At 57.8% G+C, this 23,828-nt stretch overlaps 1 protein-coding gene across 2 annotated transcripts; it reads left to right on the top strand.

Annotated features, from left to right (window-relative positions):
* Positions 1–1,686: 1,686 nt before the first annotated feature.
* NRBP2 (nuclear receptor binding protein 2) lies at positions 1,687–22,123 on the top strand. 2 transcript variants are annotated; one of them, XR_014529081.1, is made up of 19 exons: positions 1,687–1,895; positions 11,388–11,510; positions 11,661–11,762; positions 12,428–12,517; positions 12,847–12,887; positions 12,987–13,081; positions 13,323–13,346; positions 13,895–13,978; positions 14,074–14,129; positions 14,349–14,444; positions 16,264–16,396; positions 16,504–16,606; positions 16,936–16,986; positions 17,302–17,437; positions 17,712–17,765; positions 17,967–18,030; positions 18,330–18,385; positions 19,536–21,899; positions 21,938–22,123. XR_014529081.1 is itself a non-coding variant. In XM_083516818.1 (18 exons), exons 1-18 carry the CDS (start codon positions 1,764–1,766, stop codon positions 19,602–19,604), a joined length of 1,509 nt encoding a protein of 502 aa, XP_083372944.1. In that variant the 5' UTR covers positions 1,687–1,763; the 3' UTR covers positions 19,605–22,123. The 2 variants fall into 2 exon arrangements, 1 of the variants encoding a protein (XP_083372944.1); XM_083516818.1 differs by having other exon boundaries at positions 19,536–22,123.
* The last annotated feature ends 1,705 nt before the right edge of the window (positions 22,124–23,828 follow it).

Here is a 23,828-nt window from a genome sequence, read left to right as displayed (position 1 = left end):
TGTTCCTGGTCAAGCTGCAGGCGGCTTTGTAGAGTTGGTCACACCCTGGGCTCCCTGTTAAAGCAGCAACAGAACTTAGGGCCCTCTCCAGAGGAGCTTCTGGCTGAAGGGCACCCCCAACCCTGCTCCCCAGACAGGCCCCAAGCCCCCCAAGCAGGCACCTTCCCGAGGGAGCGGCTCTGTCTCTCTTATTGATTGCATTCATTACAATTACTGGTATTCTCTGCCCTTCACTCAAAGGTTCCAGGGTAGAAACCTGCAGGGCAGCTCTCTGCCCCCTTGCAGACCAGTGGGGCAGCTGGCAGAGGGAGGGCTGGTGGCTCCCTGGCTGGTCAGAGGGCAGCCCCTTTGGGTCCAGGGGGGCAGCACGCAGCAAGGCTCCTCCTCCCTGCATCTTCTGCTACCAGCCATTCTGGGGACTTGAAAGACAAACTAGCCAACCAGAATTGTAGCAGGACATGGAAGGAGCACTTGCCAAGCAACAGGCAGATTTCAAGACCCGGGTCCTCCTGCCTCGGCCACTGGACATCTCGGCCTGCCTTCCTGCGTCACGTCCAGTAGCATCCTTCCCCACACAAAAGGGGGGCCACGTTTGACTTTGTGCCAGCACTCATCACAGAACATCCCCCCACATTTCTCCGCCTGACCAATTCACCCTCTTCCACAGACAGACTTGGGGAGGGGGCATGCTCTATGGGAATTCTGCCAAGGGTGCTGTTTGGGGGCTTCTGTCATGTGCATGCACAATTTCATTCTGCATGGGCTCAGATGGGCACAGTGCCGGATTTAAGTATAAGCTAAAAAGGCTGTAGCTTAGGACCCCACTCTCTTGGCCCCCCCCCCAAAAAAAATTTTAAAGTGTAAAAACTGGGTGTACATTTCCAAAAGTTAAGATAAAAGAACAACTAAAATAAAACCTACATACAGCAGCAGTGTTTGGTGTTGTGTAGGCTCCTGTGATGTAAGTCATAGGCCCCGCCTGCTAGCCTGCTCCCTCAAATATCCCTGGTTTGCTCCTTTCTATATATAGGGTGCCTCCATTCTGCATGGACTGCTTGCAGGGCAACATGTGCAAATGGCTTGAGATACCTATGATGTCCATACATTACCATCTAGCATATATTCAGCACAAAAGAACAGCGACAATTTGTTGTTGACAAAGGACAGCTGGACATAGAAAGGGCCCCATTACCTTCAGGAGCTGAGGACCGCATCAAACCTCAATCCGGCCCTGGTCGGACACCAGCAGCCCCCCCCCCGTGACAGATGCTCCGCAGCCGGGTTCGTGCCAAGCCCACCGATTGCGCGCCACCCAGAATCTGCGTCTTGCTCCTGGGGCTTTTGGAGGCGGAGGCTGCGCGGGCCACGACAGCCCCCCCTTCCCGGAGCCCAGAGGTGGGGGGCTCGCTCTGCTTGGCCCCCGCGGCTGCCCTCCCCTCCGCCCGCGGGCAGCGCGCCTCGCCCGCCCACTTGCCCGGAGACCGTCCTCGGCTCCGCTCTCGGGGGATCGGCGGCAGAAGAGGGCAGTCGAGCTCCGGGCCCCCTTCTCCGGAGGCCTCGGTGGGGCGCCCGAGGGCAGCGCAGATCGCGGCGGCCGCGGCCGGCGCTCGGACCCGGGGCGGCTTCCCGAGCCTCCGCGACAGCCGCGCCTTCCGCGCCGGGCGGAGCTGAGCCGGGCCCGCCCCGGCAGCGGGGGCTCGGGCGGCGGAGCGGAGGGACGGAGGCTGCAGCGGCGCCAGCGGCGCGTCCGTCCTCCGGGCGGCATGTCGGGCGCGGCGGAGCCGGAGGCGGCGGCGGCGGCGCCGGTGTCGGCGGCGTCGCAGGAGGAGAGCGAGGACGAGAGCGAGGTGCTGGAGGAGAGTCCCTGCGGCCGCTGGCAGAAGCGCAAGGAGCAGGTAGCGGCGGCGGCGGCGGAGCCGAGGGCCGCGGGGTCCCCTGGCCGCCCCCACGAGGGTCTGCGCAGCGCTTCCGGCGGCCGGGGCTGCCCCCCAAGCTGCGGCGGGGACCGGGCAGGGCGGAGGCCGAGCCGGGCGAGCGGGGTCTGCAGCCGCGCCGGTGCCTCCCTGCCCGACTCCCCCTTGCCTCGGCGGGTCTCCGCGCCAACCCGGCGAGGGGCTGCAACAGAGCGGGGCTCCCGGGACCCGTCGGGGCGCCTGGCAGTCGCCTCCCCTCCCCGCCCCCCGCCTGGAGGGGGAGCCGCGGGGTTCCTGCACAACAGGGCAGCGGGGCAGCCCCGGTGCGGAGCCGGGGAGAGGGGGTCCCAGGCGGGCCCCTTGCTTTCGCTCGGGCGCTTGTCCCGCCCTCTCGTGGGGCGCCCCAGAAGCGAAGTGGGGCCGGGAGGCAGCCCAGCTCAATTCCCTTCCGCTAGGTGGGCTTTGCCCTCCTGGCTCTTGCGCCCCCCGTAGCCAGCCCCGCTTCACCCCATATATTCAGAAGACCGTTCCCTCCTGTCGCCCACAGACAGAGCATGTCTTGCCTACCTGAACAAATCTCTCCTTCTAAAGGCGACGAGATCAGGAGGAAGCCTCCGAGTCCCCCTCCATTGGGAGAAGGGACACCCTCTCCCTGGCACGGGACCCGCCTTCTTTGCAGGGGTGCAGAGCCCCCCTCCATTGCCCCTCCCCCAGGCGCCTCTGATAAGGCCCATGTTTGCCTTCAGGGGAGGCCCCCAGGGAGGCCTGCTTGCCCAGTGTGGGGGGGCCTGCCCCATGGGCCCCCAGCCACGATAGTGGGGGCAGCCGGGAGCCAGCTGGTCCTACAGCTTTCAGCACAGAGCAGCTGGGAAGAGGGGCTCTGGTGGGATCTCTTTGCTCAGGGCAGGCAACCCCACTTCCTCCTAGGCTAGGCCTGCCCCACAGCACGCAGGCAGTGTGACCCCCTCCTTCTTACCGCCACAAGCCCCATCATGCCTCCCTCTGCCAACACTGCGGGGGGGGGGGCTCCTCTTTGTGCTGCCGCCCCTGAACCAGTCAGAGCAGAGCCTGGAAAACTGTGAGAGGCTCAGCGCGGCTTAACCTGCCTGGGAATGTGGCTCCCTGAGCTGCACTCTGCACTCGCCCAGAGACACACCTGAGATTTTGTCTGTGTTTCTGCTGGCCAGCTGGCCAGGACTGAGCTCTCTTTCCTCTTCCAGGGTCTCCTTTCTGCCCTCCCCCAGTGCCTGTCTCAGGATCACTCTGCAGCGGGGGGGGGGGGCTGCTGGGACCCTGCCATTGCCACACTCTCCGAGTGCCAGGGAAGAGGACCCTGCCCAGGTGGCCTCGCTGCCGCTCTGAGGCACAGGGTGGAGCTCCCGCGGGCTCTTGGCTCTGCCCAGTGCCAGAGAGGCTCTTGCCCGCCTGGTCACTCCTTCCTGGGCCTCTGCACACAGCATGGCTGCATCGCGGTCCAAAGGGTCTCGGGAGCCAAGGCCTTTGCTGACAGAATGCAAACACAGGCAGGCACATCCCAGGCAAGGCAGGGCAATTTCTTCTGCGCTGACCTCCCCACCTCTGCTGTTTGCAAAGCCTTGGCAGCTTCAGGCTTCCATTGGCACAAAACGGGTCTATGGAACCGCCTGCCACTGGCCTGGCTGATGCCACTGGCACCAAGAGCCAAAGTGCCAGCAGTCCTTGCTATGACCCACCTCCTGCCAAGGGGGGCTTCTCCCTCGTGGGGGTTACCACCATTGCCAAAGCTGCCTCCGGAGCCTGGCCCACCCATTGGCCCACTTGCTCTGGCCTCTGGGGACAAGCCTAGATGTGCTGGTGTCCCTCTGGGGCTGGGGCAGACATCTGGAGCCCCACAGGGCCAGATCGGTGATCCCTGTCTTCTGAAAGAAAATCTCCATGTAGAGAATGGGAAGCTTGGAGGGTTGTTTTTTTTTAAATAATACTCAAGCAATATATGCAATTAATGGGGGGAAATGCCTAGAACAAGCTGTGGGTCTGGCCTGCCCCTCTCTCCCTCCCCGCTTTGCCTCCTGCTCTTATTAAGGAAGAAGTCCTGCCAGCTGCCCTCCACTTCTGCTCCTTGGTGGAGGATCCTTGAATAAGCATGGGCGGGGTGCCATGGGTGGAGGGAGTGGGTGCTAGCCAGGAGGCCCACAGGTGACCTCTGCAGAAGGGCTGCTTATCTTGCAGCAGACCTGGGCTCTAGGCTGGCTTATCAGGGCCTCCTGCTGTGCCAGGCTTAGAGGAGGGGGAGGGGGGCTTGGGCCTTCACTTGGGCCTTCAGCCCCTCCAGACCTGCTGCCTGCCTGCTCCACTTTGCTCTGGAATGAGGCCTGTTGAGGAATTATTATTATTATTATTATTATTATTATTATTATTATTATTATTATTATTATTTTCTTGCCTTCTTCCCCAACAGGGTCTTAGGGCACCTTACAGATAAAATAGAAGCAGCTAAAATATAGGGGGAAAGCAATAATTAAAAAACAATTAAACATTAATACAATTAAACAATATGAATATAAAAAAGCCACTAAAGCATTAGAATATAAACCCCGCAGGACCCGCCCTTTCCTTAAATAACAGTTGGTTCCCAAAGGCCAGTCAAAATAAAACTGTCTTCCCCTCCTGTGGAAGGTGTGCAAGGAGGGAGCCCAGCCCATCTGGCTTCTGAGGTCCCAAAGTTGTGGGAGAGAGAGCAGTCACCACCGAGAAGTCCCTCTCCCGTGTTCCTTCTGCCTTCCTGGATTGTGGCCTGGCTGTGTCTCTGGGGAAGGCAGGCAGAGGTAGAGAGGAGGTAAAGGAGGGAAATGGTGCCATGGTGCAGAGGCCCTCTTGGTCTCATATAGCCTCTATGGGGGGATCTCCAGCTCCTTTGGCAAAAGGGACTTCAAGGGACTTTCTTTGCAAAAGTGTCCCCTCACAAAATGACCCTTAAAGGCCCAGGAGCAGCCCGCCCCCTTGGCAGCTGCCTCTCTTGCAGTCTCAGAGACCGCAAGGCTTCCACATGCCTGGCCCTGTTTGCCTCCTGGCTCTCGCAATGCAGTTGCCATGACTACAGCTTCTCCAGAGCAGCTGTGGTACCCGGCCAGATGGCCTGCAGCATCTTGTTGGCTGATGAGCCAAGCCCTCTTGCTCCTCATTGGCTGCCTGGGATGGGAGGGGGAAGCAGAGAGGAAGCAGCTCCAGCCTCTGAAGAGGTCAGAGACTATCTTGGGTGTGAGTTTTGGTGAGCCTGCTCCCAGCCTTGCTGGCTGTTTCTCCACCGGGCCTGGGAGGATGGAGTTCAGACTGACTCCAACTACGAAAGCAGAGGCTGCTGAACAGACTCATGGGCTGGGGGGCTGTCTGGGTTTCTTCTGTTGTCAGGGTTGTTGCTGTTGGTTTTTTGTATCTTGTGATTTATGTGGAAACTGTTCAGTTTGGTTATATACTTTTTAGTATTTCGTTTATTGTTTATGACCACTTTTGTTATGTTGTGGTTAGTCTTTTTTCTTCTTGTAAGCTGCCTTGAGCCGGGGCTTTTGCCCGAGGAATTTCTCACCAGCATCAGCAGTTGTCAGGCATCCTTCCCCCAGAGAGGGGGGTTGTTGAGGACATTTATCTCACGTCTTCCCAACAGAATGTTGCTCAAGGCAATCAATGATTAAAAAAATGAAGCTCATCAAAATTCAAATGAAAACATTTATAAACCGCACACCAAAGTTATAAGCAGAGCTGGAAACCAAAATGGTCTCAATTATATCAACAGCCAATGCAAAGCCAGCCAGTGAAAGTCAGCAGCAGAGCCAGTGGGAAAGAGACGTTGCCTTCCTCCCCCCCCCCCCATTTGCCCCCTGGAAGGCGGTCAAAGAGGAGGTTGAGCTTCCCAAAGGAAGGTCTCCCCAAACCTGCCTCTGGCCACTGACCCTCCTCCCCATCTCCTTTGCTGCCCCCCCCCCGGCTGCGGCTGCCCCCCAGGGTGTCTGTGTGATGTTGCCTGTCTCCTTTTCAACCCCTCCCTGAAACGTCAGGCTCCCGTCTGGACCCCGCCACCCTCTCCCCCCCCCCCCAGGAAATGAATTTGCCCAGCTTGCCCAGGTTCCGCCCTCGCTGTGCCTCCCCACCCTTCATTCATTTAAAACGGTTGTCCTCTGCCTTTCCTCATCAAAAGCTCAAGGTGGCTACTACAAAATCAAACCACCATTCAACCCTTTCAAGCCCCCTTTCCATAAACATTAATAATAACGATTTTATTATTTGTACCCTGCCCATCTGGCTGGGTTCCTCCAGCCACTCTGGGCAACTTACAGTACGTATAAAAAAATGTAAAATATCAGACATAAAAAAGTTCTCAATACAGGGCTGCCTTCAGATGTCTTCTGAAAGTCAGATAGTTGTTTATTTCCTTGACATCTGATGGGAGCGCGTTCCACAGGGTGGGTGCCACCACTGAGAAGGCCCTCTGCCTGGTTCCCTGTAACTTCACTTCTCACAGGGAGGGAATCATAGAATAGAATCATAGAATCCTAGAGTTGGAAGAGACCACAAGGGCCATCGAGTCCAACCCCCTGCCAAGCAGGAAACACCATCAGAGCACTCCTGACATATGGTTGTCAAGCCTCTGCTTAAAGACCTCCAAAGTAGGAGACTCCACCACACTCCTTGGCAGCAAATTCCACTGTCAAACAGCTCTTACTGTCAGGAAGTTCTTCCTAATGTTGAGGTGGAATCTTCTTTCTTGTAGTTTGGATCCATTGCTCCGTGTCCGCTTCTCTGGAGCAGCAGAAAACAACCTTTCTCCCTCCTCTATGTGACATCCTTTTATATATTTGAACATGGCTATCATATCACCCCTTATCCTCCTCTTCTCCAGGCTAAACATGCCCAGCTCCCTTAGCCGTTCCTCATAAGGCATCGTTTCCAGGCCTTTGACCATTTTGGTTGCCCTCCTCTGGACACGTTCCAGTTTGTCAGTGTCCTTCTTGAATTGTGGTGCCCAGAACTGGACACAGTACTCCAGGTGAGGTCTGACCAGAGCAGAATACAGTGGCACAATTACTTCCCTTGATATAGATGCTATACTCCTATTGATGCAGCTCCTATTGAATCGCCAGAAGGCCCTCGGCGCTGGACCTCAGTGTCTGGGCAGAACAATGGGGGTGGAGACGCTCCTTCAGGTATACTGGGCTGAGGCCATTTAGGGCTTTAAAGGTCAGCACCAACACTTTGAATTGTGCTCAGAAATGTACTGGGAGCCAATGTTGGTTTTTCAGGACCAATAAAAAGAGCAGTTAATGCAGCAATCGAGCACCAGCAGTTGAAGTTATTCCAAATCAGCAGAGTAAAACGTATGCAATAAATCAACCCCTTGCAAACCCAAAAACCTTCTGCAAAAGGAAGGTTTTTACTTGCTTAAGGGGAGCGGGGCGCAAAAGGCTGCTCTTCCTTTAGCAGGAGCTCCAGAGCCAGAGGAAAGACCGGCTCCTTCCTGCTTCCCGGCAGGGAGCACTTCAGGGGGGTTCAGGGGATACACAGGGCGGGTGGCAAGAAGGTCAGATACCCCAGTCTTGAGCCATTTAGGACTTTAAAACTCATCATTAACACTTTGAATTGTGCCCCCCCCCCCGTGGAAGCGGAGTGGGGAGGTCACTTGGCCCCCATATGGGGCTGCATTCTGGGCCCCCTGCAGCCTCTGGGGCAGCACAGTGAAGGTGCATGGTTGTCAGGAGGGACTGTGGCCCCCAGACATAATGTTGCCCCACCCTGGTCAAGAGAAATCCTCAAGAGTGTGTACCTGTGGTTCCCAGGGAGGGGCAGCCTCATCCAGTACAGGTGGGGTCCCCATTCCTGCTCCACCAGCACCTGTGCCAGGTCTGTGTTGGCTTTTGGCTTATTTGCCATCTCCCAATGTCAGATCAGGACCTGCCCAGGTGCCTTGGCACAGGCACCCCCAACCTTCAGCCCTCCAGGTGTTTTGGACTACAATTCCCATCATCCCTGACCACTGGTCCTGTTAGCTAGGGATCATGGGAGTTGTGGGCCAAAACGTCTGGAGGGCCGCAGGTTGGGGATGCCTGCCTTGGCAGGACAACAAAAGAAGAGAGAGCTGGGTGCCACCTGCTCACTGAGACTGAGTGACCCCCTCAGCCTGTAACCCCAACCCAGGGCAGCAGCTCAGGTGCCCAGCAGGAACCCCCAGTGCCTGGAAGTGGCCTCCCCACAGGGACCAGGACACCCTCTTTCCAGGCCCCTCTCTTCTCAGGGAGCTAGTCCAGGAGGCTGGCATATTTCTCTGCCCCATTGAAATTTAGACTGTAAACCTCTGGGAACAGGGACCTGCCCTGCCTTAAAAAACCTTTGACCCATATTGCGCCTGTGTGGTTCTCTGCAAAGTGCGCTTCCTCTGCTTTGAGCTGTCCCCTCCCTGCCCTGACTTCTTTCTCTCCCCCCCTTGCCCTTTGCTCCTCCTCTTCTCAGCGATGCCACCCCCCCATGTCCTGGCATGCCCCCCCCCCCCGGCCACACAGCCAGAGGCGAAAGAGCAATGAACCCTTTTGCACAAGCAAAGCAGTCTCAGCCTTTTCAGCACAGCAATGGTGGGGGCTGTTGGATGAAGAAATGCCTGTGTCCCATCCCCCCCCCCCCGCAGTCCTTTTTGGGCTTTGCTCCTGCGGACCCTGCCCCGGGGTTGCTTAATAAAAAGGTGCCACAAAGACTGGCTCTGGGGTGAGTCACTCCCCCTTGGTCTCTTGTGGGGGGACATAGACCTTCAATTAGACGTTTTTCGGGGGGGGGGAGTTAGTCTGATGTCCACTTTGGCTGCCCCTTTTGCAATCCCAACTAAGAGACTGGCAAGCGGCTGGCGCCTGCCCATCACGTGGGGAAGGTGGGCGGATTGCGACCCGTTTCAGTGGCAATGGGCAGTTGGGTCGGAGGCCCTCCCTGGTTGGGCTTGGCCACTGGCCCAACTGTGGCTTCCTCCGCACCTTGGCCAGGGGGCAGGCAGGGTCCTTCCTGGCAGACGCTGCCTCTGAGACCCCCTTCCCTCTTGGTGGGTCTCCTAGGCACGGTGCCCATGTGAGGGGTGCCCTGTTCTTGCAAGTTGCCAAGGTGTGTCATCCCAGGCACAACTTTCTGGGCCTTTGACCGAGGGGGTCCCCATGCCAGCTAGCCGGGCAGCCGGCAGTGGAGCCACCCCAGGGTGAAGGCGGCTGGTTTCTGGCCCTGGCAACCCCACTCCTTGGCCTGGGGGGAGGCAGGTGGCCGGGCGTGGGGGGGGGGAGGATGGGGACAATGGGGCCTCTTTGTTCCCCTGGCAGGAACTGGGCCATGAGACGTGGCTGCCAGGACGGCTCCATCTTCCCCTCTTAATGAACTCGGGCTGGCGCTGTGGCTGGAGGCCTTTGTCCCTCCTGGCCTGCCAAGGCAGACGTCTGCTGGTGCCCCAAGCCCTGGCAGGCGGGCGGGACAGGGTGTCCTCTCTGGGCCACAAACAATCCTGCCTTTCAGCAGGTGCGGGCCAGCTCTCGCCTCCCCCCCCCCCCTTGCCAGCGCCTGCTGCTGTCGGAGGCCCCACAGCAAGGAGGCAGGTGCCCAAGGGCCGAGGGGTTGGCACAGCCCCCCTGCAGGGCATGCCCTCGGTCCCGCATCCAGGAGCCAGCCCTCTGCCTCAACTTCCCCTGCGGCAGGAGTGGCCAGCCAGGCAGGAGAGCAGGACGGAGCCCAGGCCTGTGCTAGCAGGCTGCCTTTTGCCCTTGCCTAGCAACAGAGGGGGCCTTGCTTTTTTCCGCCCATTTCTGCCAAGGAGGTGTGCTGGGTCTGGGCCCAGGTAGCTTGGCCAATTGGGGGGCCATGGCGATCTCTCTTCCCCCCAGGGAACCACTGGCTACATTCCCCGCCCCCCAAGCATCCTGGGAATCTCAGCGTTTGTTTACTAAAAGATATCCCACATTCCTTTGCCTGCCCTGGATGCCACCCCCAGAGAGGCTGGGAAAGTGTGCCTCCTGCCCCATCTCCATCAGCCTCTGTGCCCCCCACAGAGGCTGACTAGCAGGGCAGGAGCCCAATAGACCCCCCACACACACACACATGCACACCCTTCCTTGTATTCGGAAATATACTGCCTTTGATCATGGGGGTTAGCTTAGCAAATTTATTAATAGTTTCCCACAGCAGATGGTCCCTCAGCGATTTAGAAGAATAAAATACAACGAAGCAGAATAAAATACATGAACATATTGTCATAACAAAAATAAAAACATCCAGTCGCTGGTGCTGCCCAGAAAGGCAAAGACAGATTTGCATGGCACTGAAAATAAGACAAGCTGGAGGCAGATGGGTCTGCAGGGAACAGGGCATTTTCTAGCTGGGAAGCTACAGCAGAAAAGGCCCGTTCTCTCCTCACCAGCCCTGAGGACAGAAACAGCTGGCAGGATCAGGCCAGTGGCCCATCTAGTCCAGCCTCCTGTTCTCACAGTGGCCAGCCAGATGCTTGTTGTAGGAAACCTGCAGGCAGGATCCAGGCTCCAGAGCAACTCTCTCCTGCTGCGCTTCCCAGAAAGGGGCATTCGGGAGCCTTGCAGAGCCTGGCAATTGGGACTGGCGGCCTCCACTAGCCCTGTCCTCTGGGGGGTTGTCTAATCCTGTTTAAAGGCCTTCAAGTTGGTGGCCCTCCCAGCCTCCTGTGGGCGAGAGTTCCACAGTTGGACTCTGGGCTGCATGAAGGAGGACTTTCTTTGATCTGCCCTGAATCTTCCAGCATTCAGCTTCACTGAAGGTCCCGGAGTTCCAGCGCTACGGCGGGGAGGAAAACCTTTCCTCTCTCCACTTCCTTTGTGCCAGGCATCCTTGCAGAGGCTTCTCTCGTGCTGCCCCGGCTTCCTCGCCGTTTCTCTAAACTTAAAAGTCCCAGATACTTCAACCTTCTTTCATAGGGCAGTTGATCCACCCCCAGATGACTTTGCTGGTCCTTTAGCTCTCCTGGGAGATGGCACACCCAGAAGGGCCTGGGACTAGGCAGACAGAGAGAGACAGTCCTCTGGGGTTAGGAGTCAGGAGCCGTGGGAGATTTAAAAGGCCAAAACCATCTCTTTGAATTAGGCCAGAGCGGTTTCCACAAGAAACAGTGTTAAATGTTGTTGTTGTTGTTGACCACCATTCATAGGTATCAGGGCAGTTCACAACATAAAAATACAGTACAAGATAAATAACACAGAATACAAAACAAAAATGGAGCAGTCACCCACATCCCCTGCTGCAAGGAGATCTGCTCCTCCTTGTTCCCGTCGGCCACAGAGCCCTGCCTTCTGCAAGAGCCAGATTCCAGGCCGTCTCCAAAGGCAGCCCCACGCATTGCAGCACTCTCCCAGTGCTTGTCTGGGGCCGTGACTCCGCTGTGCTCTGGGGGGGGGCAGGGCCCACGTCCCGCAGCTGCTCTGAGCCTCTTGCGCGCTGAAGCTGCGTCTCTCCCTGCAGGTCAACCAGGGCAACATGCCTGGACTGCAGAGCACCTTCCTGGCCATGGACACAGAGGAAGGCGTGGAGGTTGTGTGGAACGAGCTGCAGTTCACCGACAAGGCGGCCTTCAAAGCTCATGAGGTGAGGCTGGCAACCCCCTAGACCTTGGGGTGGTGCACGTGAAGCGCTCTTCCCCAAAGAAGGAGGCGCCTCACCCTGCCCAGCTCCAGACCCCCCAGCTTGTTCCCCATGGCTGAGTCTCCCCTCCCTGCCCACTTCCTCTGGCAACAGGAGAAGATCAAGACCATGTTTGAGCAGCTGGTTGTCGTTGACCACCCCAACATCGTGAAGGTCCACAAGTACTGGCTGGATGTGAAGGAAATCAAGGCCCAGGTGAGGCAGCGGCCCCCCATGGAGGCTTGGCAGGGCTGCCCCCAGCCCTTGGGATAAGCTCCCTCCACGATACGGGCCCAGACCTGACCCTGAGTGGGGAAACGGGTTGAGGGTGACCACCCTGGGGGAGGTGGGCTTGTGTAGGGGTTTCAGGGGCAGAGGAACGGCTTTCCAGGTGGAAGCCCTTGGGTTCAATCCTGGCAGCATCTCCCATCTCAGCTGGAGCGGCAGCGGCTGCTGAGGCTGCCAGCGCAGGGCTGGCTTGGCAAGACCCTCCTGCGATTCTGGAGAGCCACTGCTGCTGCTCCAGGGGACCGAGAGCCTAACGTGGTCATGCCAGGGTGGGGGGCAGCCCCACACATCCAAAGTCTGGTGCCCATGCCCTGGTTTCTGCAAAGCCGTCATGTACAAAAGAGCCACCAGGCTGGTGCCCAGAAAGAAAGCTCCAGGGCAGGATCCTGAGCATAGTAAGAGCTTGGCAGAAGGGAGGATTCCCAGAACCCTCTTTCTGTTGGAGGGCTGGGCTTGTCTTTGGGCGTCCATTTCCAAACCTTGCCCGTGAAGGAGCCTCTCCCCCTTGGGGTTGCTGTGGGAAATGTGGGGCCTGAGAGGCTTCCTGGGCAGCAGGTCAACCCCTCAGTTCACCACCTGGTCCTCCCCACCAGGTGATCTTCATCACAGAGTACGTCTCCTCCGGAAGCCTGAAGCAGTTCCTCAAGAAGACCAAGAAGAACCACAAGGCTATGAATGCCCGGGTAGGACCCCTGCCCTGCCCCCCAGGCCCCACTTCCCCCAGGCCCCTGCAGGGATGCTCCAGCTTGCCCCCCAGGGCGACAGGTGTGGTACAAGTGTGGGAGAGAGCCAGAGGAACCCTTGCAGCAGGAGCAGCAGGTCAGGCAAGACAGACCTTCCTCTGAAGGAAGCTACTCCCCGCAGGCTGACCGGGGCCCCCGATGGGTGGGTGAAGGTGGATTCAGGGCAGTCCAGGTGGCAGCTGCTCCTGTTGAGCGAAAAAGGCGGGGGGTGGGTGTCTCCTGAGCTGACTTGATCTCTCATTGCTCCCCCCTACCAAAAAACAAAACAGGCTTGGAAGCGCTGGTGCACTCAGATCCTCTCGGCCCTCAGGTGAGCCTCCGCTGCTGCTGCTCCCCCCGCCGTGCCTCAGCCCCACCCTCTCTGTGGGGAGAAGCAGTCCAATGCCCCTCGACTCCCTTCCTCTTGCAGCTACCTGCACTCTTGCGACCCCCCCATCATCCACGGGAATCTCACCAGTGACACCATCTTCATCCAGCACAATGGACTCATCAAGATTGGGTCAGGTACGGAGCGGGTCCTGGGCCTTGGCAGGAGGGACCCCCCCCCGGGGTGTGGCGGGGGGTAAAGAACCGCCTTTGCTACCCGTGGGGCAAACTGACATGGGAGGACCTGGTCCGGCCCCCACAGCTCCCCCCCCCGGTGGCCAGGCAGGGGCCTCACGGCTACACTTGAAAGCCTTTCCCCTCCTGCTTCACAGAAGCACGTGCTTTTCAGCAACTCTCCCTCTCTGTTCTCTCCCTGCAGTTTGGCACAGAGTCTTTGCGAAGGGTAAGTGCTGCCTCTTCCTCTTGCCCCCCAAACGTATTCCCTGCCCTGTTCCATAGGGAGCGACAGGCGGGTTTTCCTCCGCAGTCTTCAGGGCTCCAGGTCCAGCACAGCCACCCTAAGTTCCAGGAGTGCTGGATTGCTTCCTCGTGAAGACCTTCTCTGGGTCACTTGGGCTTTGGGGGCAATGGAGTGTGTGTGTGTTGGGGGGGGTCCCCGCCCTCTGTTCTGGCCCCAGTCCATTCCTGGAGGCTGTGGGATCTCTCGCAACCTGCTGCCTGGGGGAGGATGGGCCCCTCTGGACACTCCATGCGCTGTCACTTACGGCAAGCCCTTCAGAAGCATCGCTGCCTCTGGCTGTGGCAGGCAGAGCCGAGCCATGGTGCCTGCAGCCATCGATGGCCCTCTTCTCCGTGAAGTTGTGCAATCCTATTTTCAAGGCCTCCACGCTGGTGGCTGCCACTGGCTCCTGCAGGAGGGAGTTCCATAGTTTAATCCTTGTATCCGCCCTGAATTCTCCAGCCTTCCTCTCCCTTCTCCCCATCCCACAGCCATCCCGCCTGAGCTCCGCAGCCCCATCCGTGCCGAGCGAGAGGAGCAGCGCAACCTGCACTTCTTCCCCCCGGAGTACGGGCGTGAGTAGTGGTGCAAGAGCCCGCTGGAGGGTGGGCAGGGCTTCCCTGGAGGCGGGGCTTTGGCCAACTGGGTCTGGTGGTGCTTGCTTTTTCAGACGTGGCGGATGGGACGGCCGTGGACATCTTCTCCTTTGGGATGTGCGCTCTGGAGGTAGGGAATCTGGGGAGTGTGGATGGCCACGCAGGGGCCCTGGTGACCCTGCCCCTGGGGGGGGTGGCTCCCTTCCCCACATCCACCACCTCTTCCGCAGGGGGCTCCTTCCCAGGCCAGCACTGTCTTCTGGCAAAAGGGTTGCTGCGAGCCATGCTGCCCCTTTTGTTCTGCCCCAGCTTCACCCCCTTGCCCCCTCCCCTCTGCTTCTCCCCACAGATGGCGGTGCTGGAGATCCAGTCCAATGGGGACACCTACGTGTCGGAGGAGGCAATTGAGCGGGCAAGGCATTCTCTGGATGACCCCATCATGCGGGTGAGAAAAGCCTCTTGGCCACCTCCCCACAGGGGGGGCACAGCAGGGGATCAGGCTCCCTGCCTGTCTGGTGGCTGTGGCCCCCACCCCCATTGTAGACGCCTGGAATGCCCCACTGCCCCCACCCCCATTGTAGACGCCTGGAACGCCCCACTGCCCTTTCTTTGAGGGCAAATGCTGCCAGGCGGCCTTGAGAGGATGAGCAGCAGGACAGTGAGGCTGCCTGGCTCCTCGAGAGCCAGTGTGGTGTAGTGGTTAAGAGCGGTAGTCACGTAATCTGGGGAACCGGGTTCGCGTCTCCGCTCCTCCACATGCAGCTGCTGGGTGACCTTGGGCCAGTCACACTTCTGTGAAGTCTCTCAGCCCCACTCACCTCACAGAGTGTTTGTTGTGGGGGAGGAAGGGAAAGGAGAATGTGAGCCGCTTTGAGACTCCTGAAGGGGAGTGAAAGGCGGGATATCAAATCCAAACTCTTCTTCTTCTTCCTCCCCAAGTCCTGCTGCTGTGGCAAAGGCCGGACACCCCTGGACATTTCAGGGGAATCTGGCTTCCCAGCAACCCATGGGTAGCAAACCAGGAATGAGCCTTGGCTTCAGCTGGAGGGCTGTGCTGGGAGTCTGGGGCCTCTGCTGGCGGCACCAGGATGGACAGATGGACGGATGGAGCTTGCGCCTCCTCCCTGCCAAGCCATCGCTGGGCTTAGTGTGACGCATGAACTAGGCCAGGGACGTCCAACTCCCAGTAGACTGCAATCTGCTCACAGTATTGAAAAACTGGCAGTGATCACCCCATTGTAGTAAAAAGACTGGCAGCAATCTACCCAAAGTTGTGGGGCTTTTTTTAGGAAGCCAAAGTTGGGGGGGTGGGTTTTGGGGGTTTTTTTGCTTTTTTGTAAGGAGATGGCTGAGAGGCCAGAGGTCAGCCACGATCTGGAAGAAACACACCGTGATCTACCAGTAGATCATGATCTATCTGTTGGAGACGCCTGAACCAAGCCTTCGTGAAAGGCTTGGGACGCCCCATGGCGGTGGGGGAGGGGGCAGCTTTACTGCGGAGGAAGAGCCTGCTGGATCAGGCCAAAGGGGTCATCTCGCCCAGCATCCTCGTCTCACGGTGGCCAACCTGGTGCCCATTGTGGGAAACCTGCAAGCCGGGTTCTGTCCCCCTATGGCATGGGTAGGCAAACCAAGGCCCAGGGGCCGGATCTGGCCCAATCCCCTTCTAAATCTGGACTGCGGATGGTCCGGGAATAGCGTGTTTTTACATGAGAAGAATGTGTCCTTTTATTTAAAATGCATCTCTGGGTTATTTGGGGGGCATAGGAGTTCGTTCCTTCCCCCCCTTCAAAATATAGTCTGGCCCCCACAAGGTGGAGCGGCCCCCCGCTGAAAAAGTTTGCTGCCCCCTGCCCCATGGTTTCCGCCCACTGGAACTGAGAAGCCCCTCTGCCCCCCAGCTGTGGAGACAGAGCCCGGCCACCTCCATGCAGAGGATGCTTCAGCCCTTTGGCAATCCTAGTTCTGGGTCCAGCAGGGCCTCAGAGGCCAGAGCCAGGAAGCTCCCAGGGGGCAAGGCAGGTCCTCAGGGGAGGGGGAGCCAAGGTGTGTCCCCGTGGCAATTCCCTGGCAGCGTCTCAGCTGCCCACGTCTGCGCTCCCTGCCCTTTCTCCTGCTTTGCCCGGACACTGTGGCCAGTGACCTGTGGCTTTTCCTGCCCGGCCTCTTGGCTGTAGTGCCCGGCTCTCCTGGTAGGAGGCTGTCGCTGAGCCCGGCTTCCCCTTAAGACACCCCCCCCCCCCGCTGCCCCTGTGTCCTTGCAGGAGTTCATCCTGGGCTGCCTCCTCCTGAACCCAGACCGGCGTCCTACGGCTCACAACCTCCTTTTCCACCGCGTCCTCTTTGAGGTCCACTCCCTGAAGCTCCTGGCCGCTCACTGCTTCATCAGCAACCAGTGTGAGTTGGGGAGGGGGTGGGAGTGGGGCAGCTGGGAAGGCCCCCCCCACCCTGGTCAGGCCGTCCTGCTTCAGCCCCAACCAGCCCTGCCTGCCTGATTCTTGCAGACCTGTGGCCTGAGAATGTGGTGGAAGAGAAAACCAAGCAGCTGGACCTCAGCATCGTCATGGCAGAGATCCAGCGAGAGGGTCGCCCGCCTGTGCAGTGGAGGTGGGCAGCCAGGGAAACGGGTGGGGCTGGGCAAAGGGAACCTCCCCCCACCCCCAACCAGCCAGCCAGCCAGCTCCTCCACACCAGTGCGGTGTAGTGGTTCAGAGCGGTGGACTCGTGATCTGGGTTCGCTTCCCCTCTCCTCCACCTGCAGCTGCTGGGTGACCTTGGGCCAGTCACACTTCTCTGAAGTCGCTCAGCCCCACTCACCCCACAGAGTGTTTGTTGTGGGGGAGGAAGGGAAAGGAGATTGTGAGCCGCTTTGAGACTCCTTAGGGTAGTGATAAAGCGGGATATCAAATCCAAACTCTTCTTCTTCTCCACTTTAGATACTCAGAAGTTTCCTTCCTGGAGCTGGACAAGTTCCTGGAGGATGTGAGGTGAGTCTGTGCCTGGGCTGCACGTGTGGGTCCCCCTGCCCCCTTCATGTCCCACAGCAGGATTCCAAGGGTGTGGGTCTCTTGCATTCTGGGACCGCAGTGGGGCAGCCCTGCTTTTTGCCTCCCCCCTCCAGGAATGGGGGGTGGGGCAGACAGACGGATGAAGAAGCAGAGCTGCTGCTCTCTTAGGGGGCTGAGCCCCAGAGCCCCCTCTCCCCCTCCCCTCTTGGGCTCTGGCTGCCAGTCTCCCCCGGGATGTGGGGTCCATGGGGCTGATGCTCCCAGCTGGCCTGTCTTTCTCTCCTTTCACCCCAGGAATGGCATTTATCCCCTGATGAACTTTGCTGCTACCCGCCCCCACACGCTCCCCAGATCGACCTCCCAGCCCCCCGAGGACCCTCAGAAGGCCAAGACGCCCACGCCAGAGCCCTTTGATGTGGAGACCAGAAAGGTAAGAGCAGCTTTGCAGAGCTGCAACGGAGCGGCCAGAGGGTCTGCTCTGCATGCGCGAGATCCTGACCTCAGCCCCCCAAGGGCATCTTTGGGGTGGGGGGCCTGGAAAGACCCCAGCCTGCCTCCCTGGTGGAAACCAGTGTAGGCTCGGTGGAGCCCCAGGGCTCGGGCCTCAGCACCCACAGGGGACCCTCTTCCCCAGCCTCCCCTCCAGCGTGGGGTGGGGGCCAAGGAGCCCCCTCCTGAGGAGTCCCTGCCTCTCCCCCCCCCAGGTGGTGCAGATGCAGTGCGGCATGGAGTGGAGCGAAGAGAAGAGGCAATGGCGGGTACGTTTCCCCCCCCCCTTCCTGGGCAGGGCTGGGGAAGAGGGCAGGAGGGAGCCCTGGCTGTGGGGCAGAGGAGAGGCGGCAGCTCTGTGGGTGCCCTGCAGGCGCCGTCAGCCAGCCTCCCCTTCTCACACATGGGGGGGGGGAGATTCTCCCTCAAGAACTCCCCCCCCCATACACTCTCCTTGTGTGTCCTCCCAGCTCACGCTCCTTCTGGTCCTGGAAGACAAACTTCACCGCCAGCTGAGCTACGACCTGCTGCCAAGTGAGTGGACTCCCCATTCCTCCAGGGCAGGTGGGCCTCCCCTGTACCCACCCCCTCACAGTTGCCTGGTTCGTGGACCTGAGACATTGGTGGGGGGCTCCCAGTGGCACAGCCATGGCCTTGGGGGGCTGCTTTGTTGGCCTGGGGTCAGCTGTGGCTCCCACACTTTGTGGGGGTCCCTCCCCACGCCAATCTTCCTTTCGCCTCTCACTCACTGCCACGAGGCTTGAAATACCAGCCGACCCTCCGGCCCTTTGGTGCCCCCCCCCTTCAGCAGCTCCTCCTCCTCTCCTCCGCAGATGACAATCCCAAGGACTTGGCTATGGAGCTTGTGCACTATGGATTCATCAGCCCGGTGAGCTTCTTCAGGGCCCACCCCCTGGTGAAGGGGGGGGGGAGGGAAGCAAATGAGAGAGAAAAGAAAGGTTTGTTTGAGGCAAGAGCTCTGGTCCTGCTCCTCCCAGGGATTAAGCAGGTGAAAAACAGGTGGGGCTGCATTTTTCAGCCAGTTCTGTCTGCCTAGGAAAATAATCCCAGCTGTCAAGTTCCACAAGCGCTTTCTCTTTTCTTTCTTTCTTTCTTTCTTTCTTTCTTTCTTTCTTTCTTTCTTTCTTTCTTTCTTCTCCCCTTTCTCTTTGTGTGCCGTTTTCTGCGTAGCCTCTGCCCCTCCCTACCCAGCGTGACCAGTGGCTACAGTGGGAGTTGTGGATCAACAATTCCCGGAGGGCGGCAGCCCCCACCTCCAGCCCCCCACCCCTGCTGGGCTGTGGGCACCTGCCTTCCTGATCCCCCTCAGTCAGCTGACATGGGGGGTACCAAAAGGCCCTCCTCTTCCAGGGCTACCCTCTCAAACTCAGTTTATGATACGATACGATAATATTGTTATTGTCCCATAGAACAGAACAACGAAATTGAAAAAATCTACACCAGACATTCGAAAACCAACAGGCCTGCTATCCCAGCTATCCCAGCCTGGTTAACCCCCTAAAAACTCTGATACCCCATAATTAAATACAATATACTCCCACAGAGACTACCTTACACTGCGTTTAAAACCAAAATCGCATTTGGATAAAAACCGTTTCTCAGGCGGCTGGTTTGTTGAGCCACACGCAAAGCTGCAGAGGCAGACTGCCAATTCTCCACCCTCTTTTTACATTTCTATCCCCCCTTTCCTGCCAAGAAGCTTAAAGCGGCACACACGGTGCTCCCCTCCCCATTTCATCCTCGCATCAACCCTGTCAGCCAGGCGAGGGATGGCAACTGGCCCAAGGTCAGCTGGCAGAGGGACGAGAGCCAGCGCAGAGCCAGCCCTGTGTTGGGGGCAGAGAGAAAGGGCATGGAAGAGCCGGGGCGGAAGGCAGTGGGGCAGATGCCCCCGGCTGCGCTTGGGCAGAAGCCTCCCCCTAGGGGCCAACTGGGAGGAGGAGGGGGGCTGCCCTGAGGCCCAGCATGGGGGAGCGGGAGGGGAGCCCCCGCTGACCCTGCCTCTTCTTCTCCCCCAGGACGACTGTGACAAGCTGGCCGCCTTCCTGGAAAGCGCCTTCCGCAAGCAGCACCCTCCTCCCTCCTGAGCCAGCGTGGTCCGGGGCTGGTGGGCCCCGTTGGAGAAGGGACAGGAGCCACCTTGGGCGTGGTGGGCCGGAGGGCTTCTCTGTGCCAAGGCTGGCTTGGAGGGCAGCAGCCGGGTGGGGGAGGCACCAGGAGCCCCGAGGGTGCCCCACCGGAAGACCAGGAAGAGCTGGGCAGGGCTGAGAGTTGGCGCTGGCCAGGGCGAATCTCAGGAACAGTTGCATTTCCACCAGCCCCCCCATCTCCCTCTGCTGGTGGGGGTGGCAGAGGAAGTGCAGGCTTGCTCAGAGCCCCCGGTGGCCCCTCTTGCTCCGCAGCGTCCCCTTACGATGGAGAGGGTGGCAGGCTCAGAGCCACGAGAAGGAGGCAGAGCTCCAGAGGCCTTAGCTTGGCCACCCCACCCCCTGGATCCCCCCCCCTGCTCCTGTCCGTCCCAGATGGCAGGCGCCCAAGAGGGAAGTCCCAGGACCTCGTTCTTCTCGGAAGGGTCGGGAGCCACGGGCAGCTGAGCTGCTGGCATTTGGACGGGGAAGGAGCTGGGCCCCAGAAACCCCCTGCTTCAGAAGCTGCTTCTGCCACCGCCACTTGGAGCTGCTCAGCTGTGCCCTGCTGCTCTGGGCAGGCAGCGTGTGCGGATTCTGCTCTCTTGTGATGTATGTTGTGTTTGCTGCTTGCGGCCTGCTGAGCTGCCTGCCTTGGGCACCTGGTGCTGGCGGTGCCAAATTCCCCCCCCCCCCCGTTGCTTTGCCAGTGCCTGTGATGATAGCAATTAATATATTAAAATATAACGAGCCTCTTGGGGAACAGTTGCCTCCTCCGTTTCTGAGAACTGGCCCTTTCCCAGCCATTCTTCTCTGGGCAAGAGGGCCAGGATCCTGCGCAGCCTCAGCTGCTCTGCCTGCCTCCCTTGGCGCCCAGCTCGGGTGCCTGCAGCTCCCTTCAGCTGGATGGTTTGTCCCCTGGGAAGAGGCAAAGCAGCTCTCAGGAAGGGCAGGCAGAGGCAGGAAGAGGGCCCTGTGGGGGACGCGCCTCTCTTCTCTGGACCAAAAAGCTGCTTGAGCTGCACCCAACATCCTGCCCCAGCACGGAACCCCCAACCCAAATGCATGCCCTGCTTCAGCACCATCCGCCTGGCCGCTTGTGGGAAAGAGAGTGGGGAGCTAGCAGAAGCTGCTTCTCTGGTGCTGCCTCCATGGTTGGGCTGCCCCCCCCAGCAAATCCCAAGGCAAGATTCAACTAGCAAGTCTTGCGAGCAGAGCAGAGCCAGTGCCCACAGAAATTGGCTGGCAGTTGCTGGCTGATCCCCCCCAACTGCACTTGGGAGGAAGAGAGGAGACCATCCCACCTGGCAAGCTGAGAAGCTTGTGCTGGTGAAACAAGTGGCCCTTGTACTACGTGGATTTCCTCAGCACAGGAATGCTGCCTGCCAGCGCCCTGGTCTTTGGCGAGCAAGGGGGTCCTTGCTTGCTGCTGCTCTTTGATAAGCCAGCTGTGATCCTCTCTGCAGGTGGGCTTGCTCAGGTGAATTATGTAATTCTATTCTTCCACCCCCACTGCCCTTAGGCTTCCCTTGTCACATAGCCAAAGCCCTATTTCCATCAAGACAGCTGGGCTAACTGAGCCTCAGATCCTGCTGGTGTCCTTGCTCAAAGTCCGTCCCCCAGCGCAGTCCATCCTTTGCCGGGAGTGCAGATGCAGGCCTGCTGGGCTGGAAGAGGCTGAAAGGTAGTAAGATGCACCTTCCAAAGGACACCCACGAGGTCCAGAGAGGAAGATCCAGAAGTGGGCCCAGGGGGCATGGGTGCCATGTGCCCCCAGCAGCCCCAGACTCTGTTTTCTTTCTATTTCTATTTTGAAAAAAGTAAGTCTCCAGCCCTCCTGGAAATAAAGTTAAGCAGCAAGATGCGCAGGGTCCCCTTCTACACACTGTCTGTAAGAAGAGCCAATCTGGCTGCTTCTGCCTTTCAAGGTTTTTAGCCAGTGAGCGAAGTCAGAGCTGTGAATGACGAGTGAGTTGTTTAGGACCCCAGAGATTCCTATTGCCTGGTGTCTTAAAGAACTGCTGTTTCCCCCACTCCTTTAGCACACTTTTCTGGCTTGTGATTCACTTTCTAATCCTTAGAAACTCTGTAGTTTGCCCACCCTTTTCTCCTGGTAGTTAGGCTGCATCTTTCCTGTGGTGTCACTTTCTGCAAATACAGTAAGTATGCATGGACGTAAAAACAACAACAACAACCCACCTTTGCAAATGGCAAAATGTGAAACTTTTGCCAAGAGGCTTAGGTACGTCTCCTGTTGTGCACTCATTAAGAAGTCATCTCTAGCTGACTTACAGTACTGTGGTCAACATGTCTACTAAGAAGCCCATTTGTGATAAAAAGGGCTTACCCTATGGCTTTGGTTTAGGGCTGGCAGTGAGGGAACGCAGGCTCCTTGTGCCTTTAACAACTGTGTGGCAGACAGAAGTTCTAGAAGTTAAGCCTTTTCAATTATGGAAATACAATGTTTCACTTGTTCACAACCTGTGTCCCAAGACATTTTATTATGTGTGTTTGCACTGATTCTTAATTAATTAATTTCATAAAATTTACTTGATTGTAAAAACAAAACTATTTGTATGACACCAATAACAGGTAACGTTTTGCACTATTTTGCAAGAGGGTCAGAGGACCCAATCCACAGTGCACTTTCCCTAGAAAATCCCACTGGCACCCCTGGTTGCAGGCAGACCAGATAAATCTTCCAGATTTGCATAATCAAATCAACTTCTAGCTGCAGTAAGAGGGGCCATAGGAACGCAAGTGGGCGGTTTTGTACACAGCTGGGCCCAGAAGCAAACTCCAGCAGCTCTTCACAAAGCCCCCTGGCCCTAGGCCTGGGAAAAGCCTCCCTCTGCTGCAGACCCCGGGGAGCTGAACTAGGAAAGCAATTCAGCCTCACCTACGTGGTGCCCACTTCACTTGGGCCCTCCATCCTTTCCCTGCTTATTTGACTCCAATACCTGAGCCTCATAACCCACAACTTCCAGCTTTTGGCACCAGGGAATATTCCGTGTCTGCCGTGCCTTCAGGATCTAGGCCAGATCCTGCCATTAATGCCAGTGTCAATTATTGGTCTTTGTTGCTCTTGTAGAACCCAGAAGGGGGAACGTGCTTCTTTAGGATGCGTTTCATGCAGATTTCTTCCTGCTAGACTAGTCAAGGAGCCCAGATTTCTTCCTGTCAAGGAGCCTCCTTTGCACCAAGAAGAGGCAGGCGGTTCTCACTCAACCACCTGACAGATGTTACCATGTACAGCCAATCTCTATAAGATGGCTGAGGAACTTCTGAAGGGAAACATTCATGGAGCACTCGTTCCTGGGAGTCATGGGTGATGGTAGTGGGGAGTGCTGTTGTGCTCATGTTTGGCTTGCAGGCTTCCCATACGCAGCCCGTGAGACATTGGGGGAGCAGGATTCCAGACTTGGTGGGTCCCGTCTGGCCTGAAGCAGCGGCAGCAGGGCTCTTCTGTTGTTGCTGTTGTGTATGTGTTAAAGTGAAGGGCAAAAATTCATGCAGGGCCCAGAACGTATGAAACAGAGTCTAAAAGCCTTAAAACAAGAGCAAACAAAGCCAGAGTCTGAATGCCTGCACAACACAGTCACTGCAGGGACTGTCATTCCTATGAGGAGATCTCCCAGGCCAGGAGGAAGATTCTTGGCTGCATTCACCAGCTGAATCTAACCAGTGTGATGTAGTGGGTAAGGGGACGCAGGTGGCGCTACGATCTAAATCACTGAGCCTCTTGGGCTTGGCGATTGGAAGCAACGGGGTGAGCTCCCATTGCTTTGTCCCAGCTTCTGCCAACCTAGCAGTTTGAAAGCACACCAATGCAAGTAGATAAATAGGTACCGCTGCAGCAGGAAGGTAAATGGTGTTTCCGTGCACTCTGGTTTCCATCACGGTGTCCTGTTGTGCCAGAAAATTTCAGGAATATATATTCAAGTAATATATTCTGATCAGTTGTAAACCAGGTGGTAGCAGATAATTGTAAGGTACAGAAAGGAAAAAGACAGGGGTGTCCATTATCATCTCTAATATTTATTCTGACTCTAGAAGTCCTGACGAGAAATATCAGGGCAGATGAAACCATTAGAGGAATTACGGTGGGGGGAAAAGACATACTGTATAAATTAAAGGCATATGCAGATGACCTTGTAATTACAGTTGAGGATCCTAAGAACTCTC

This window comes from Podarcis liolepis (assembly GCF_965112155.1).
Source record: "Podarcis liolepis genome assembly, chromosome: 8".
Lineage (NCBI taxonomy): Eukaryota > Metazoa > Chordata > Lepidosauria > Squamata > Lacertidae > Podarcis > Podarcis liolepis.
Note: the sequence above shows the minus strand (reverse complement) of the source record. Positions and strands in the feature narration are given on the sequence as shown.

Excerpts from the sequence above, each read along its gene's own strand:
- NRBP2 (XM_083516818.1), top strand. The coding sequence starts at position 1,764 with ATGTCGGGCGCGGCGGAGCCGGAGGCGGCGGCGGCGGCGCCGGTGTCG. Across the intron at positions 1,896-11,387 it reads GGCAGAAGCGCAAGGAGCAG|GTCAACCAGGGCAACATGCC; the intron begins GTAGCGGCGGCG and ends CTCTCCCTGCAG. Across the intron at positions 16,607-16,935 it reads CGCCCGCCTGTGCAGTGGAG|ATACTCAGAAGTTTCCTTCC; the intron begins GTGGGCAGCCAG and ends TCTCCACTTTAG.